Source organism: Sceloporus occidentalis, unplaced genomic scaffold (genome assembly GCF_023333645.1).
Source record: "Sceloporus occidentalis isolate IW3139 unplaced genomic scaffold, rSceOcc1.0.p SCAF_57, whole genome shotgun sequence".
In the NCBI taxonomy this organism is placed as follows: Eukaryota; Metazoa; Chordata; class Lepidosauria; order Squamata; family Phrynosomatidae; genus Sceloporus; species Sceloporus occidentalis.
Window position 1 is genome coordinate 633,643 of NW_028317037.1, and position 15,393 is coordinate 649,035.

Here is a 15,393-nt window from a genome sequence, read left to right on the forward strand (position 1 = left end):
AGAAAGGAAAGTTATGATACATAGTAAAGTATAGACTAAATTAGAAGTGAGGAAGCTGAAATAAGATCTTCCTTCCTATTCTTCTAGAAGTGAGAAAGAAAGGGAGAAAGAAGATAGAGGTGGTAAAAAGAGAGTTATGTATGTAGTTGGAGGTATGTGTAACTGTAGAAGGTAGAAGTTGCAGTTGGGTAGAGTGGAATGATGAGTAAGAGAGTGGCACAGTTGTGAAGGAGATAGAGAGAAAGGAGGAGAGAGGTGAAAAGAATGAAAAAGAAGGTAGAAAGGTAGGATGACATGCAGTTTAAAGAATAGAGGAGGTAGGAAGGAGAAAGATGGTAATAATAAGAAAATAAGAAGAAGTGTGATGTATGTTTGAATTGTAATTTTATTGATTGTATGGTTGTTTATTCTGAAAATAAAAGGAATTTGAACATTATTTATAGTTTGACCTCAGTATCTGCTGAGGTTTGGTTTCAGGACCCCACTTAGTAACCAAAATCTGTGGATGTTCAAGTCCTATTACAAACAATGGGGTTGTAGTATGATGTGCCTTACATAAAATGGCAAAATCAGGGTTGGCTTTTGGGGGATATATTGAGATGCAGAATCTGTGGATCCTGAGAGCTGACTGTGAAAGGTTAAAAAGCAGTTGAAATCATCCTGTTAAGAGAAATGCAACCCATGTAATTGGACTCATGGAGAAGTGGTCAGATGGAACCAAGGAGAATGTGTTTCTTTGGTTGGTTTCCCTGGAAAGAACTGGGAATCTTGGCCAAGGTGGGAGTTGAGTCAGTTGAGGCTGAGAGAAGGAGGAGAGACCTCAGGACAAGAGCATTTCTCTGGGTTAGTTTCCCTGTTTCCTATTTGATATTAGTGTTTTGAGTACTGTCTTTCTTACAGTGGAACCTACTCCTGCTTTGTGAAGGCATCACAAGTTGGACTGGTTGATCTCACCTGAAAGCATCCTTCTTATTCATCCATTCCTATTGTACATTCTTTGAACTGTATGGTTGTGTTATTTATTACATTTCATCCCACCTTTCTCCCATGGGTGGCTCTCAAGGTGGCTTAGAATTCAAAATGTAGAATCAAGAAAAGCATCTTTGGGTGTCCATTAGACAAAAATGACTTGGAGACACACCAGCACCACCACCAGCAGCACCACAACAAGGCAATGTCACACCCTGTCACCCTCCTTTCTTTCATTGGTCAGATCCCTGATTTTGTCACATCCCTAATTTTGCTTTAGGACTAATCTGCCCAGTTTTCTTCTCTCACAGGCCGAAGAGAGTGAGGCCAAAGTTGGAGATAAAGGGATTCCACCACAGGGCCCTTTCTACGTCTCAGCTGGGAGTGAGCCCATAGCTATTGTGGAACAGGAGGAAGAAGAGGAGGAAGAGCAACTGGACCTGGAAACATTTGACATTGGCGCGTTACAGACCGCCCCTTTTGGGCAGCCTGTAGGTGCTCCTTTCCTCACCGGATCAGGGCCTCAGCTGCCAGAGAAACAGCCTCCAAGGCCCCGATCCGCCGCTTCCCCACGGCCTGGAAAGGAGTGTCCTTGGGGCTGTTTTCTTTCTTTCTTTCTTTTTTGCCCGAAGTGCAGTACCTTACATTTCTCCATGCTGAAGTTCATTTTGTTAGCTTTGACCCAGCTTTCTAGTCTATTCAGGTCATTTTCAATTTTAATCCTGTCCTATGGAGTATTAAGTGCTCTTCCTAATTTGGTGTCATCTGCAAATTTGATAAGTATGCCCCCATTTCTGTCATCCAAGTCATTGATAAAGATGTTGAATACAACTGGACCCAGGACAGATCCCTGTGGGAACCCAGAGCACCCAAGGGAGGGGACCTCAGTTGCTGGGATTTGTAGCACCCCAGGGACTTTGGGAAAAGGGAGAGAGAGGAAAGCAGACTCACTCCGGTTCCTGGATCTGCAACAATTCGGAGTCACTCAGATCGGAGAAGCCCCAGGCTGCTTCTGGCTCTTCAGGATCAGGATCCAGCCCAGCCATGCTGCCTTTGCAAGCCTTGAGTTTCCTGGGAGATCCGCCTCTTCCCAGGAAGAGTTTCCTTGCTGCCTCCCCTTCCTTGCTTAATAAGCAGACCCTTGGAAGGAAGGAGGGACCTGGGTTCGAGTCATGGCTTGGGCAAGAGATCTGGGACTGACTTGGCCAGATTCACAACTTCCAAGATGAAAAATAAAATAAAATATATAAATATATATATTTGCAAATGTGAATCTGCAATGCCTTCCAAGCGCAGGTTTTTATTTTATTTTATTTTATTTTTCATTTTGAGAGCTGTGAATCTGGCCAACTCAGATATCTTGCTCAAGCCAGGACTCGAACCTAGATCCATATATATATATATATAATTTGCAAAATGCCTTGCCAAACTAGACATCCCAAATACGTAGAGAGCTTGCAGCCCCTTTGAGACTCACTGAAAGAGAGAGGTTGACAGAAGGAGCCTTCCTAGACTTAGGTCTACTTCCTCAGATGCATTTATTATTATTATGTATAGAGATCTTGTAGCACCTTTGGGACTAACTAAAAGAAAGAAGTTGGCAAATGCATCTCAGGAAATAGACTTAAATCTAGGAAAGCTCTTGCTTGCTGCCAATTTCTTTCTTTCAGTGAGTCTCAAAGGTGCTACAAGATCTCTGTACATACTGATTCTACTGACTTACATGGCTATGTCTTTGAAGAATCATAGAGTTGGAAGAGACCACAAGGGCCATCCAGTCCAACTCCCTGACATGCAGGAACTCTCAATCAAAGCATCCCCGACAGATGGCCATCCAGCCTGTGTTTAAAGACCTCCAAGGAAGGAGACTCCACCACTCTCCGAGGAAGGAGTGTCTTTCACAGTCAAACAGCCCTTATTCTTAGGAAGTTCCTCCTAATGTTGAGGTGGAATCTCTTTTCCTTGAGCTTGCATCCATTATTCCAGGTCCTAGTCTCTGGAGAAGCAGAAAACAAGCTTGTTCCCTCAATATGACATCCCTTCAAGTATTGAAACAGGGCTGTCATATCGCCTCTTAAACTTCTCTTCTCCAGGCTAAACATCCCCAGCTCCCTAAGTCGTTCCTCATAGGACATGGTTGCCAGACCCTTCACCTCCTTTGGACACGCTCCAGTTTCTCAACATCCTTTTTGAATTGTGGTGCAAAGAACTGGACACAGTAGTCCAGGTGCGGACTGATTAGAGCAGAATAGAGCGGCACTATGACTTCCCTTGATCTAGACACTATGCTTCAATTGATGCAGTCTTTCCTGTGCCCTACTTTCCAGGAGGGAGAAGGCTCCTCAAAGCCCCTATTACATTTGGACCCTGATCCCCTCCATGGATATGCCTCCCTCCAAGGGTCCCACTGCCCTCTTTTCTCATAATAACCCCCGAAGTACTGGGGCCCTAAGGAATCCCCTGAGGAGGAGACAGGGAAGGAAAGAGGGAGAGAAGGCCTGGAAGGCGCCCTGCCTTTCTTTGGGGGGAGAATAGGCCTTCCTTCCTACTTATGACCCCTCAAGTGTCCCCCAGAAGACCCTCCAGCCATTCCTCCATAGGAAAGAGGGATCTCCCCACTTCCCTACCTCCCTGAGAACAGCAGCAATGGCTTCAGGTCCGAGACTGCGCATGCGCACATACATCCAAAGGCCCCTTCTGATCATGTGCAGGGATCACCAGGGTCTTACTGCTGCTGCTGTTTGTTCCACTGGCGGCCTTTGAGGGAAGGGAAGGAGTGCACTGGGGGTTCAGCAGCCTCCCCTTCCTTCCTTCCTTCCTTCCTTCCTTCCTTCTTTTGAGGAGATTTTGAAGAGGCCCCAATAGAACCCAGGAAAAGCAGGAAAGGAAGGCTCTGCTTTGGAAACAGTCTCCCTGTGTATACTATATGTATATAGATAGATATAGATATAGATATAGATATAGATAGATGTAGTGTGTTTGCCTCCTCTGTTCTTATGGCTTGGAATGTCGCTGAGAACTGAGGAGGGAAGAAAGTGTCAGTGTTGTGCAAATTCACAACTTCTGTGTATCAAAGAGTCCAGTGAGTTGAAATAGCAAAGAACTTTATTGAAAACACATAGTCAGGAATTCAATGTTTAAGCCAGAACTGCCCTCCCCAAGCCAAAGAATATATTGAAACCCTAAAACCTAAAACTCCACCTTCTACCAAACCTAGCCCCACCTGCAATTCCCACCATCTACCCCCCACTATTAACCAGCCCCTCTTTGCCATCCTTCTCACAGGCACAATCTCTCCCTGCCCCAGACATTCAAAGAAGCTAGCTCCCTTTCTGTTACTACCGGTCCCCAACTTTCTTCAGCCAACATCCCTGCTCCCCAGCTACCTAACCTATATTATGACCCACAATCCCCAGCCAAATTTATAACCGAAAGCAATTGTCTATATTAGTAGCTATTAAAACCTAAACTTAACAAATCATAACTTTAAAACATAGACAGACATACAGACAGAAAAACCGTACAAATAAAATCATAAGGGCCTTTTCTTAGCGCCGATTAATTGAAAAAATATTTTTGCATTCCTTCTTTACAAAAATAATGTTTGTTCACTGCTTGGATTTGTGTGGCGTCTCTCCTGTGTGGCCTCTATGGTGATTGAATAGGCATGACCTCCAAGAAAAGCATTTTCCACACTGCTGGCATTTGTATGGCTTCTCTCCTGTGTGGACTCTCTGATGTGTCACTAGGTTTGATTTCAATGAAAAACATTTCCCACAATGCTGGCATTTGTATGGCTTCTCTCCTGTGTGGACTCTCTGGTGTGTCACTAGGTGTGACTTCAAGGAAAAACATTTCCCACAATGCTGGCATTTGTATGGCTTCTCTCCCGTGTGGACTCTCTGATGTTTCACTAGGTTTGATTTCAATGAAAAACATTTCCCACAATGCTGGCATTTGTATGGCTTCTCTCCTGTGTGGCCTCTCTGATGTTTCACTAGGTATGATTTCAAAGAAAAATATTTCCCACAGTGCTGACATTTGTATGGCTTCTCTCCTGTGTGAATTATCTGATGTCTCACTAAGAATGCCTTCCAAGAAAAACCTTTCCCACAATGCTGGCATTTGTATGGCTTCTCTCCTGTGTGGACTCTCTGATGTTTCACTAGGTCTGACTTTGAAGTAAAACATTTCCTACAATGCTGGCATTTGTATGGCTTCTCTCCTGTGTGGACTCTCTGATGTGTCACTAGGTTTGACTTCCGAGAAAAACCTTTCCCACAATGCTGGCATTTGTATGGCTTCTCTCCTGTGTGGACTCTCTGATGTCTCACTAAGTGTCCCTTCCAAGAAAAACCTTTCCCACAATGCTGGCATTTGTATGGCTTCTCTCCTGTGTGGACTCTCTGATGTATCACTAGGTGCGCCTTCAAAGAAAAACATTTCTCACAATGCTGGCATTTGTATGGCTTCTCTCCGGTGTGGACTCTCTGATGTATCACTAGGTGCGCCTTCAAAGAAAAACATTTCTCACAATGCTGGCATTTGTATGGCTTCTCTCCGGTGTGGACTCTCTGATGCATGACAAGGATTGACTTGTACGCAAAATGTTTCCCACAATTCTGGCAGTTGTATGGCTTCTCTCCTGTGTGGACTCTCTCATGACTGACAAGTTTTTCTGTAAAGAAGGATAATGACAGACAATACTGAATATCCGAGTTAAGAGAGAAAGGTGTTAGCCCAAGATTTATCCCTAAATTCACACCTCCCTATTTGATATAAAGTTGGACTGGGAGACCTAAGCATGACCCTGTTGCAGATGCCCCAAATCCATGAAACGATTATATCCTTACTCACAGTAGCTGGCAAAGAAGAGATTGTGGGGGAACTATCTTGAGGTAATCAGTACAAGCAGATAGTCATACAGACTGTTGAAAAAAGATTCTTTTAAACATGTGTAAACATATTTTGATTGAAAAGTGGCCTCATATCCTGTGAGACGGCCAGAGAGGGTTGAGTCAGAGCACATGGCATGATGCAAGCTAGCTGCAGAGGACACTTCATGGGAGTTAGAATATGTTGTGGCACCAGGAGATGACTCACAACCAATACAGTACACGGGTCACATGTGGATTGCTGTGGATAGGATTGGATTGGAGTTGTGTATACAAGAGATGGTGAGCATGATGGAAGTCAGAGAGGAATGCTTGCAAATGTTTTTATTATTTTCCAACTCAAGATAGAGAACCTCCAAAGATTCGAATGAAATCAGCTGTTTCTGTGACTTACTTTTAAGTGTGAAAAGTGGTCAGTGTATTGCCAATACCTGTATCTGGAAATTTGTTTCCATACTGTGCTAATATTGTTGAGCTGCATCTGGGAGCATTGTGTTCATATTGCGCTGTACATGGGCTTGTGAACAGGACTGGAATTCAGAGCCAACAAGGACCTGAGGACTGGTGTGCCAAACCCTTATGTCTGAGGTATTTGCACCAGGGCCGGCTCTTCCATATAGGCCACATAGGCAGCCGCCCAGGACGCAACAAGTTCAAGGGCCCCATTTGCGCTCCTCTTGGAGCACGCACGTGTGCGCGCATGCTCAGCTCCAGCCCCAGGCAAGCACCAGGGCAGCAAAAGTGCTCCTCCTGGCTTTGCTGGGCTGTGCGCCGCCCGGAGGAGATGAAAGGGCACTTGCTGGAGCGCGCACACGTGCATACACACAGCCCCAAACAAGCACCAGGGCGCCATTTGCGCTCCTGTAGGCTTCAGGAGGAGCGCAAGTGGCACCCTTGCGCTTGTTTGAGGCTGCGCACAGGCACTCCAGCAAGCGCCCTTTCCTTTTCTCCTGGCCCTGACTCCTTTCTGCAAAGCCAGTAAAAAACCCTGAAGGAGAGGCAGAGAGGGACAAGAGGCTGCATCAGGCTGCATCCACACTGAAGAATTAACCCGGTTTGGCAGCGCTTTAACTCATTTCTGGCTCAAGGCTATGGATTCTGGGAGTGTGAGCATGTTGTGGGGCCCAGATATCAAGGCTTAACTCTTTTCTGGCTCATGGCTATGGGATTCTGGGAATTAGAGCATGTTGTGGGGTCCAGATATCAAGGCTTAACTCTTTTCTGGCTCATGGCTATGGAATTCTGGGAGTTAGAGTATGTTGTGGAGCCCAGATATCAAGGCTTGACTCTTTTCTTGCTCAAGGCTATGGAATTCTGGGAGTCAGAGTATGTTCTGGGGTCCAGATATCAAGGCTTAACTCTTTTCTGGCTCATGGCTATGGAATTCTGGGAGTTGGAGTATGTTGTGGGGCCCAGATATCAAGGCTTGACTCTTCTGGCCTCTTTTTGTAGGACACGTCTTCCATTTTTGGTTGGATGACCACACGTCCTCCTTTATCCAGGATACGGCACATATTTGAGCCCTGCCCAGGAGCAATGTCAAAACATCCTCCATTTTACCAGGGTGACCAGACGTCATCCTTTATCCAGGGCACATCCTACATTTCTGCCCAGGAGGAATTTCAAAACATCCTGGTTTGTTCAGAGAGTTTGCCTTTGCCAGTCTTTCCTTGAGGATGAGAGTGTGTGACTTACTTGCCTAGTGGGTTTTCTTGGTTTGTTCAGAGAGTTTGCTTTTGGTGACTTGGGGGTGTGCGAGTGAATGGGTGTGTGCCTTCAAGAGGTTTTCTTGGGAGGTTTGTCAGAGAGGGTTTGTCTCTGCCATCCTCTGAGGCTGAGAGAGTGTGACTTGCCCAATGGTTTTCTTGGAAGATTTGTTCAGAGGGGATTTGCCTTCACCTTACCTTAAGGCTGAGAGAGTGTGACAAGCACTGTGATGTCCCTGGTGGGCCACACCATTTGGACACGGCGCATGAGCCACGTCATCGACACGTGCCCCATGTAAGATATTTAGCCTTCTCTGTTGGAGAGAATCAGATTTTCATTGAAGCCTGGTATCCAGAGTCATAGAATCATAGAATCATAGAGTTGGAAGAGACCCCAAGGGCCATCCAGTCCAACCCCATTCTGCCATGCAGGAACTCTCAATCAAAGCATCCCCAACAGATGGCCATCCAGCCTCTGCTTAAAGGCCTCCAAAGAAGGAGACTCCGCCACTCTCCAAGGGAGCGTCTTCCACTGTTGAACAGCCCTTACTGCCAGGAAGTTCCTCCTAGTCCAACACACAAAGCTATATCCCAACCTCCTACCAAGGAAGAATGTCAAAATGTTCTCCATTTTGAGCATGACTGTGAAACATGAATTTATATTGTTTTTTTATTAATGTTTTTGGCTTTTAGTTGGTTGTGTTCTCCATTTTTGAACGTCCTACAATTTGTCCTACATTTTGTCGTACATAATGTCCTACATTTTCCCTACATTTTGAGGGCTTACCGGAGGGGGACCAAAATATTTCTCGCCTAGGGTGGCCAAATGTCTAGAGCCAGCCCTGATTTGCACCAAGCACCCATTGCATTCAATTTGATTTTGGACCATATTTTCCCCACCCAGGAAACATTCTAAAGCGATTTAAAGCTTATAGAAAACTCAGGTTCTGCCCACTAGCAACAATTTCAGTATAAATATACCACCTGGCTGTTCTTCAGCACCAGTCCAATTGCAGATAAACACTCTGTTGGTTTACATTACTAAACCCCTCACTACACTCGCCAGCTCCACTTGCCATGGGAGTTACTGACTTCTTTCCCATTCTGGACCCTCAGCAATTGGAATCAAGTTTCGTCTAGGTTATGTATTACCATTAGCAAAGCCTAACATCTGTTCATCACTCCCACCTTTGGTACCTAGTTCTTGTGTGTGTGCGTGAACACCTATATGTGTGTGCATGCGTGTACAGTGCACTTGCGTCATACGCGGGCATGCCTTATGCGGATTGCAGCATACATTAAAAGCTACACTGAGAAAAGGGGTGGTGTGCACCATAAGGGTTAATAGCGAGTGTGCCTGTCAGGAGCGTGTCCGCTCCACTGCATGGAGCCCCATTCATTTAAAGAGGGCTTGAGAATACACTGAATTCTCCTAATGCCAGGGGGGCGGAACAGGATGACTACCGAGGTCACTGTTGCCCCACTCTCTTCTGTGAGCTAAGTATGAAATTTCCCTAAAAGCATAGCACTTGGGAGTATCCTCTCCAGACTCCAGCATTTCGGTTAACAAAGGGCTTCTGAAATCAACCATGGAGCTAAGCAAGCTCAAGTTGGAAAAGAAACATTAGAGAAAAAGGAATTTTGGTGTCGTCCTTTCTTCGCTTCATAGACATTGCTTATAATTTCTAAATGGAACCCCTTAATATGTTTCAAAACAAGGATCTGAGCTGGTTCTCACCATTTCAGGTCTTAAAATCTGTCAGGTCCATGGCTGCCTCCCAATCCCCAAGGCGCCTCTCCTGGCCCTTCCCAGATTCCCTTCCTCTCTGCAAAGAGCTAGGCAATCCTGGCTTTGCTCCTGCTTTCCCCTCCTGGCTCCCATCTGCCTGAGCCCCTTCCCTTTTTCCATCCGCTCTACAACAGGGACGTAGCCAGGATTTTAGGAAGGGGGTCCAGACCAAATGCCACCATTATATTGGGGCTTGGGTGCGGCAGACCCCCCTTGGCTACGTCCCTGTCTACAATCTTCCCTCTTGCCTATCTGCACTGCTTCAGCATCTCATTTTCAGCATCTCTTCCCTGCCTTTAAATATTTCACTTTCCCTCCGTCTCTCTATTACAGACACATACCCACAGAGTGTGATGCATAAAAGGGATTGGTTGAGGTCCATTTGTTGAGAAAGGCAGGATAATCAATATACAAATAACTCATTGGCAAAGGCAGAGCAAGGGGGCTGGGCCCGGACTCCAATTTTTGTGAGGGTTAAGGGCCAGGGAGGAGCCATAAAACATCTATAAGACAGGCAAGGACTACTGAGGGGGCCACCCCACATTGTATTGCTGGGGGGGGGGGGGGGGATGAAATAATATTTTGCCCCTCAACGTCCCACAGCATCCCTTTGGGGAAGTGGAGGCCATTTTGACACTGTTGGGCCCTCCCTGAGCCACTGCAGGCCCAAGAGAGGTCTTTCCACCAAGAAGACTCTTCAGAGCTTAAAAAGGATGGAAGAGGGGCCAAAAAAGGTAGGAAACTTGCTCAGGGATGTACTGAGGAACATTTGGGTGTGAAAAGCATTAATCTCCATGGCTTCTTTCCACAAAATCCTAGAATTGGCAGTTTAGGATGGAGTATTTACAATCCTTAGAAACTGTAGAGCAATAGTGCCTCACTGAACTAAAGATTCAAATATTCTACAGGATGTTGCTATCACAATTAAACTACGCTTTAAAGGGCTCTAGGACTCCTAGTAGACCGCAAGTTGAACAAGGGCCAAAAGTGCGATGCGGCAGCTAAAAAGGCCAATGTGATTCTAGGCTGCATCAATACGAGTATAGTTTCTAGATCAAAGGAATTAATGGTGCCACTCTATTCTGCTTTGGTCAGGCCTCACTTGGAATAATCCTGTGTCCAGTTCTGGGCCCCACAATTCAAAAATGATCTTGACAAATATTCAAAGGAGGGCAACCAAAGTGGTGAAGGCTCTGGAAACCATCAAGCTCTATGAGGAGCAGCTTAGAGAGCTGGGTATGTTTATCCTGGAGAAAAGGAGATAAAAAGTGGATATGATATCCATGTTTAAATAGTTGAAAGGGTGTCATATTGCGCAAGGAGCAGGCTTGCTTTTTGCTGCTACAGAGAAAAGGAGACACCACAATGGATGCAAGACACAGGGAAAGAGGTTCCACCTAAACATTAAGAGCTCTTTGACAGTGAATATACTCCCTCAGAGTTTGGTGGAGTCCTCTTCTTTGGAGGTCTGTAAGAGAGGCTGGATGGCCATCTCTTGGGGGTGATTTGAATGTGTATTCCTGCATGGCAGAAGGAGGTTCAACTGGATGGCCCTTGTGGTCTATTCCAACTCTACGATTCTATAATTCTAGTGGAACCAAAGCGACATGATAATATAGTATGAAAGGGCCCTCAGTCTTTAGAGAAAGAGCAATTGATTCAGGTTCCTTACCTACAGAAGCCACATTCTCATAATTGTCTATCATTACATAATTGTACAAAAGTTTCTGTTCCTTCGTCAACAGATTCCATTCTTCTTCAGAGAAATATACTGCCACATCTGCAAAGGTCACCTGAAATAGAAAATAGCCCTCATCCAGAGAGTGACTAAGCAAAAGGGGAGGAAAGCACATGGTGCATATTCAAATATTAGTATTTCATCACTTCAGAATTCAGTACAGGATATAAACTTTAAATTCTGTTAGCAAGAAAAAAGCTACTGCCTTTGAGATCCACTTTGTCTCGAATCCTTTCAATATAATATAATAAACAATATACAGTGGACCCTTGTTATACGCTGAGGTTCCAAGATCCCCCGTGTATAACAAAATCCGTGTATGTTCAAGTCCCATTAAACATAATGACATAGCAAAATGGTGTCCCTTATAAAAAATGGAAAATCAAGGTAAATTTATACTTTTTTGGAACATTTTCAAACCGTGTATGCTTGAATCCGTGTATAAAAAATCCGTGTATAAGAAGGGCCGACTGTAATTTAGGCCATGGCTGGGCTATTGAGGATGAATTAGGATACTGACTATCCCAAAATATATAGTACAAGAAATGTCATTTTTAAAAAAGAGTTCTGGGGAGCACTCTGGACTTGAGGGCCACTGGGCCCACCCCCAATTTAGATCCAGAGAGGATCTCCCATATCCCCATCATTTCACAGACAGGAAAAGCAAGGCACATGTGTGCAAGCAACACCAGAAGATGGTGAGGATGGCCAAAGTTTTTATGAGAAAGTTCACACAAGCTAGGAAAGGCACAGCAGTTTGCTTTGCCTCAGCTTCCTGGCAAGGGAAGACCCTAGCAACTTATCTCCTCTCCTCGCTCCCTTTTTGAATTGATGGGGTGCAAACTCCTTGGAAGTCATTTTGCAGCAAGCCAAGACAGCTGAGGAGAAGAGGCAAAGTGGGAGAAGGAGAGAGAAACCAGGACATCTTTCAAAGCCCCTGAAAAAGTGGGGTGACAGAGGATTAACCAGGACTTTCTCTGCCAAACTGGGACAATATGTTCTCCACTTGCTTTCATGAGCTACCTCAGCACTGACACAAATGAAATTAATAGTCAGGATGGCGACTCACCAAAGAGTTGTTGTACTTCGCCAGCCTCTTTCTCTTGGAGCCCAACTCCCTCTGCTTGGCCTCTGTGTTGGCCATTAGGTGGGCAAGGGGGGGGGGTTTCCTGGTGGCCCTGCACTTGGGTCTCTTCCAGCAAAATATGCCCCAAAGCTGTGTACAAGGAGACCGAGATGAAGTTCCTGAGAAAAGAGACTAGGATTAGGCTTGCTTTGTCACGAAACCCTGCATCACTCAAAGATACAGAGAACAGCATGCTGCTAGTGAGATGCCAATGCAGAGGTGAGCATCCCCTTCCTCCCTCTTCACCAAACAAAGCCCTCTGGACCTAGCATAGATTCACTGCAGCTCCCCCTACATAATAGATTCTACATGTTAAAACGCTTTTGAGGTTGGTATGTTGCGCAACACATGAGGCAACACGCTAACATATGGCACCAGATTCTCCACCTTGACTGCAGTCAGTAGCTTGTGAGCTGAAGAAACACCTGTCGCTTTCTCAATGAGCAAAGAGACACTGTAATCTTCTCTCAGATGAGGCTTTTATTCCTATAAGAAGTTCCACTGTGTACAACACTATATGCATCGACACCCTCCACCATCCACACCAGTAACAACCCACTCTGAGGCACACACTGTCTGACTCTTCCTCAGTGACAGTTGAGAATGACAGTTGACAGTTGCATCAACATTCCAGTGATGCACTGTTTAAATGCTGACACATCTAACTGCCACTAGAGCTGTCAATGGCTTCCACAACAGCTCCACCTAGTGGCCACATGCCTGTCATTTCCTCAGACCTGTTCACCATGGTCCTGACACTCCATGCCTTGTGAGAGTGGAGGGGGGTCAGGGGATGGGGAATTGGAGAGGACCCTGGCTATGTCCCTGTAGCCAGATGTGAAAGGAGTGCATCATCTGCTGAAACCTGCTGACCTCCCCAGTGCCTTCCTTTTGCTTCTGGCTAGAGAAACACAGCTGGATGCTTCTCCAATGCCTCGCACCCAACACTCTCATCAGGCATGGAATGACCATGCAGGAGGGCTTCCACAACTCTATGGTAGTACTTGGGTCAGTGAATGACCAGTTGTAGCCTGACTCCACCCAGAAAAACACTGGAGCATGGAGGGTTTTGCTGGGTGAGGCTGTCTGGCCTGGTGGCCCCTCATTCTCCCAGTGCCCAAACCAGTTGCCGTCCATCCCCCATTGAGGCCTCAGGTCAGGCAGGCAAGGAAAGGAGCTCTCTCTTTTCAGGTTGCTTCCCTTCCATGGTATCCAGCCCTCCTCCCAGGATCAAGGGACACCAAAGGATTGAGCTGACAGTAAGGGAGCACCCAATTTCTGTGGAAGCCTTCTGCATGTAGAGGAGTCACAATTCGGAGAGTGTCTCTGCCCATGTGGAGAGTGCCATGTGGAGACATGACAATTGTTCATTCTCTGACATAACCCATTCTCTAATCCAAACTAAACAACAAGCAGCATAATAAAGTTTTAAGTTTGGTAAACCCAGCCCTCCTCTACTTTTGTCATCACAAAGTATTTTCGTTTTTATCCTGGCTCTTTTTTAATTCCAAATTAATTTTGAGATTTCCTTTTGTCATAGATTCAATGGTTTTTCATTCTGGATGATGGGTATCGCTTGAAACAGAAACAGCATTTCAGGAAGGAAACTCATTTGGATCAGTGATATTTTTCCTAATAGCGATAAGTGTAATTTCCCCCATTTTTCTAGGTCTTTTCTGATTTACTTCCATGTGTCTCATAGTTATTGTGAAATAGATCTGAGTTTTTATGTGTTAAATTTATTTCTTGTTATTTAACTTCCTTTCCCACTTTAAATCCACTAATTTCTTCCTGCATTTGTTCTTCTTTTCCCCCATATTTTGTGTTATTAATGGTGTTTTGTCTCTGTTTACTTTTAGTCCTGAAACATATTCCAATTCCACTATTACATCCATCAATTCTCTTGTGCTCTTTTCTGGGTTCTCCAGGGAATATATATGTCTTCTGAGAAGACTCTCATTTTAAACTCAATGTATGTTAATTTTTATTCCATTAATCTTATTTTCTAATCTTATCCTATTATTCAGTGCTTCAAGGATCACAATGAACAAAAGGGGTGAAAGTGGGAAAGCTTGCCATTTACCTTTAGAAGTCTTAAATTCCTCTGTTTTTTTATAGTTAACAATTAGTTTGGCTCTTTGATCTTTATACAATGCATTTATCCATCTTAAATAAGAAGCTCCTGTTTCGATTTTTTCAGGTGTCGCAAATAACATATCCCATCCTATGTTATCGAAGGCTTTTTCTAAATTAACAAAGATAAGTGCAAGTTTTCTTCATTGTGCCTTTCAAAATATTCAATTATATTTAAGATGTTTAGGATGTTATCACTTTCCTTTAGATATTTAAGTTTAATCTGTATTTCCATTGCTTCTTCTGTATAGGTTTATGAGGGACGATTGCATCCTGGATTATGTTCATTATTGGGATGTGAAGACCTATGTAAATTCATTTTATAAACCCAGTGAAACAAATATCTCACAAAGCTCTAGTAAACAACATGTACACACAGTGCTCACACAAAGGACTCACTGACGCACTGTGTGTCTGAGGTCTGGAAATCTCACTTCCACCTTCTGGGAAGACAAGGCTGCCAGACACTCAATTTGGGGCTTTATGCCTGAAAAGCATGGGTTCACTCTCTCAGCTGAAACCTTTCCATAAATTCCTGGACTGAAATATTTAAATAAAAGTCCTCATTCAGCTCCAGGAATAAAGACTTACCTTCAGTACAAGGACACTGACTTCTGCGGTCCCAGAAAGGCCTCTCCTGCAGTCCTTTATGGCTGGAGCTTCCAGGGTCAGAGGCCGTCTCCTCAGCCGTAGAGAAGGATTGCTCTGAGTGCGAAGGAGGAGGAGGTCCACAGGGCTGAGGGAGGGAAGGCAATGGGGAAAGGTCAGTGCCAGTGGCCATGGAGGGCAGAAGGTGACAATGCCTAGGAAACTCCTCTGAGTCCCAGGCCTAGGAATGAGAGGCAGGAGTGAGTCCAGGGGGCTGAGGTGGAGTCTCCTTTCCCAAAGGGGGAGGCAAGGACCGGTGGCCCCTCCCCAGCTAGGGCCCAAAGGAAGGGTCTCTTTCCCCATCTCTCTCTCCCAGCCCCCAAAGCCCAGCTTCCCCACTGGCCCTGAGTCCCTGCCTCCCCTTCCTGAGACCCCCACCAGCCCCTCCC

At 45.2% G+C, this 15,393-nt stretch overlaps 1 protein-coding gene across 2 annotated transcripts; it reads right to left on the bottom strand.

The window, feature by feature from the left end:
- Positions 1 to 4,071: 4,071 nt before the first annotated feature.
- LOC149287654 (uncharacterized) lies at positions 4,072 to 15,140 on the bottom strand. 2 transcript variants are annotated; one of them, XM_089492494.1, is made up of 5 exons: positions 14,948 to 15,140; positions 14,307 to 14,468; positions 12,167 to 12,342; positions 11,032 to 11,152; positions 4,072 to 5,647 (listed from the first exon to the last, which is right to left on the bottom strand). In XM_089492494.1, exons 1-5 carry the CDS (start codon positions 15,135 to 15,137, stop codon positions 4,578 to 4,580), a joined length of 1,719 nt encoding a protein of 572 aa, XP_089348620.1. In that variant the 5' UTR covers positions 15,138 to 15,140; the 3' UTR covers positions 4,072 to 4,577. The 2 variants fall into 2 exon arrangements, with proteins under 2 accessions (XP_089348620.1, XP_089348621.1); XM_089492495.1 differs by lacking the exon at positions 14,307 to 14,468.
- Positions 15,141 to 15,393: the final 253 nt, after the last annotated feature.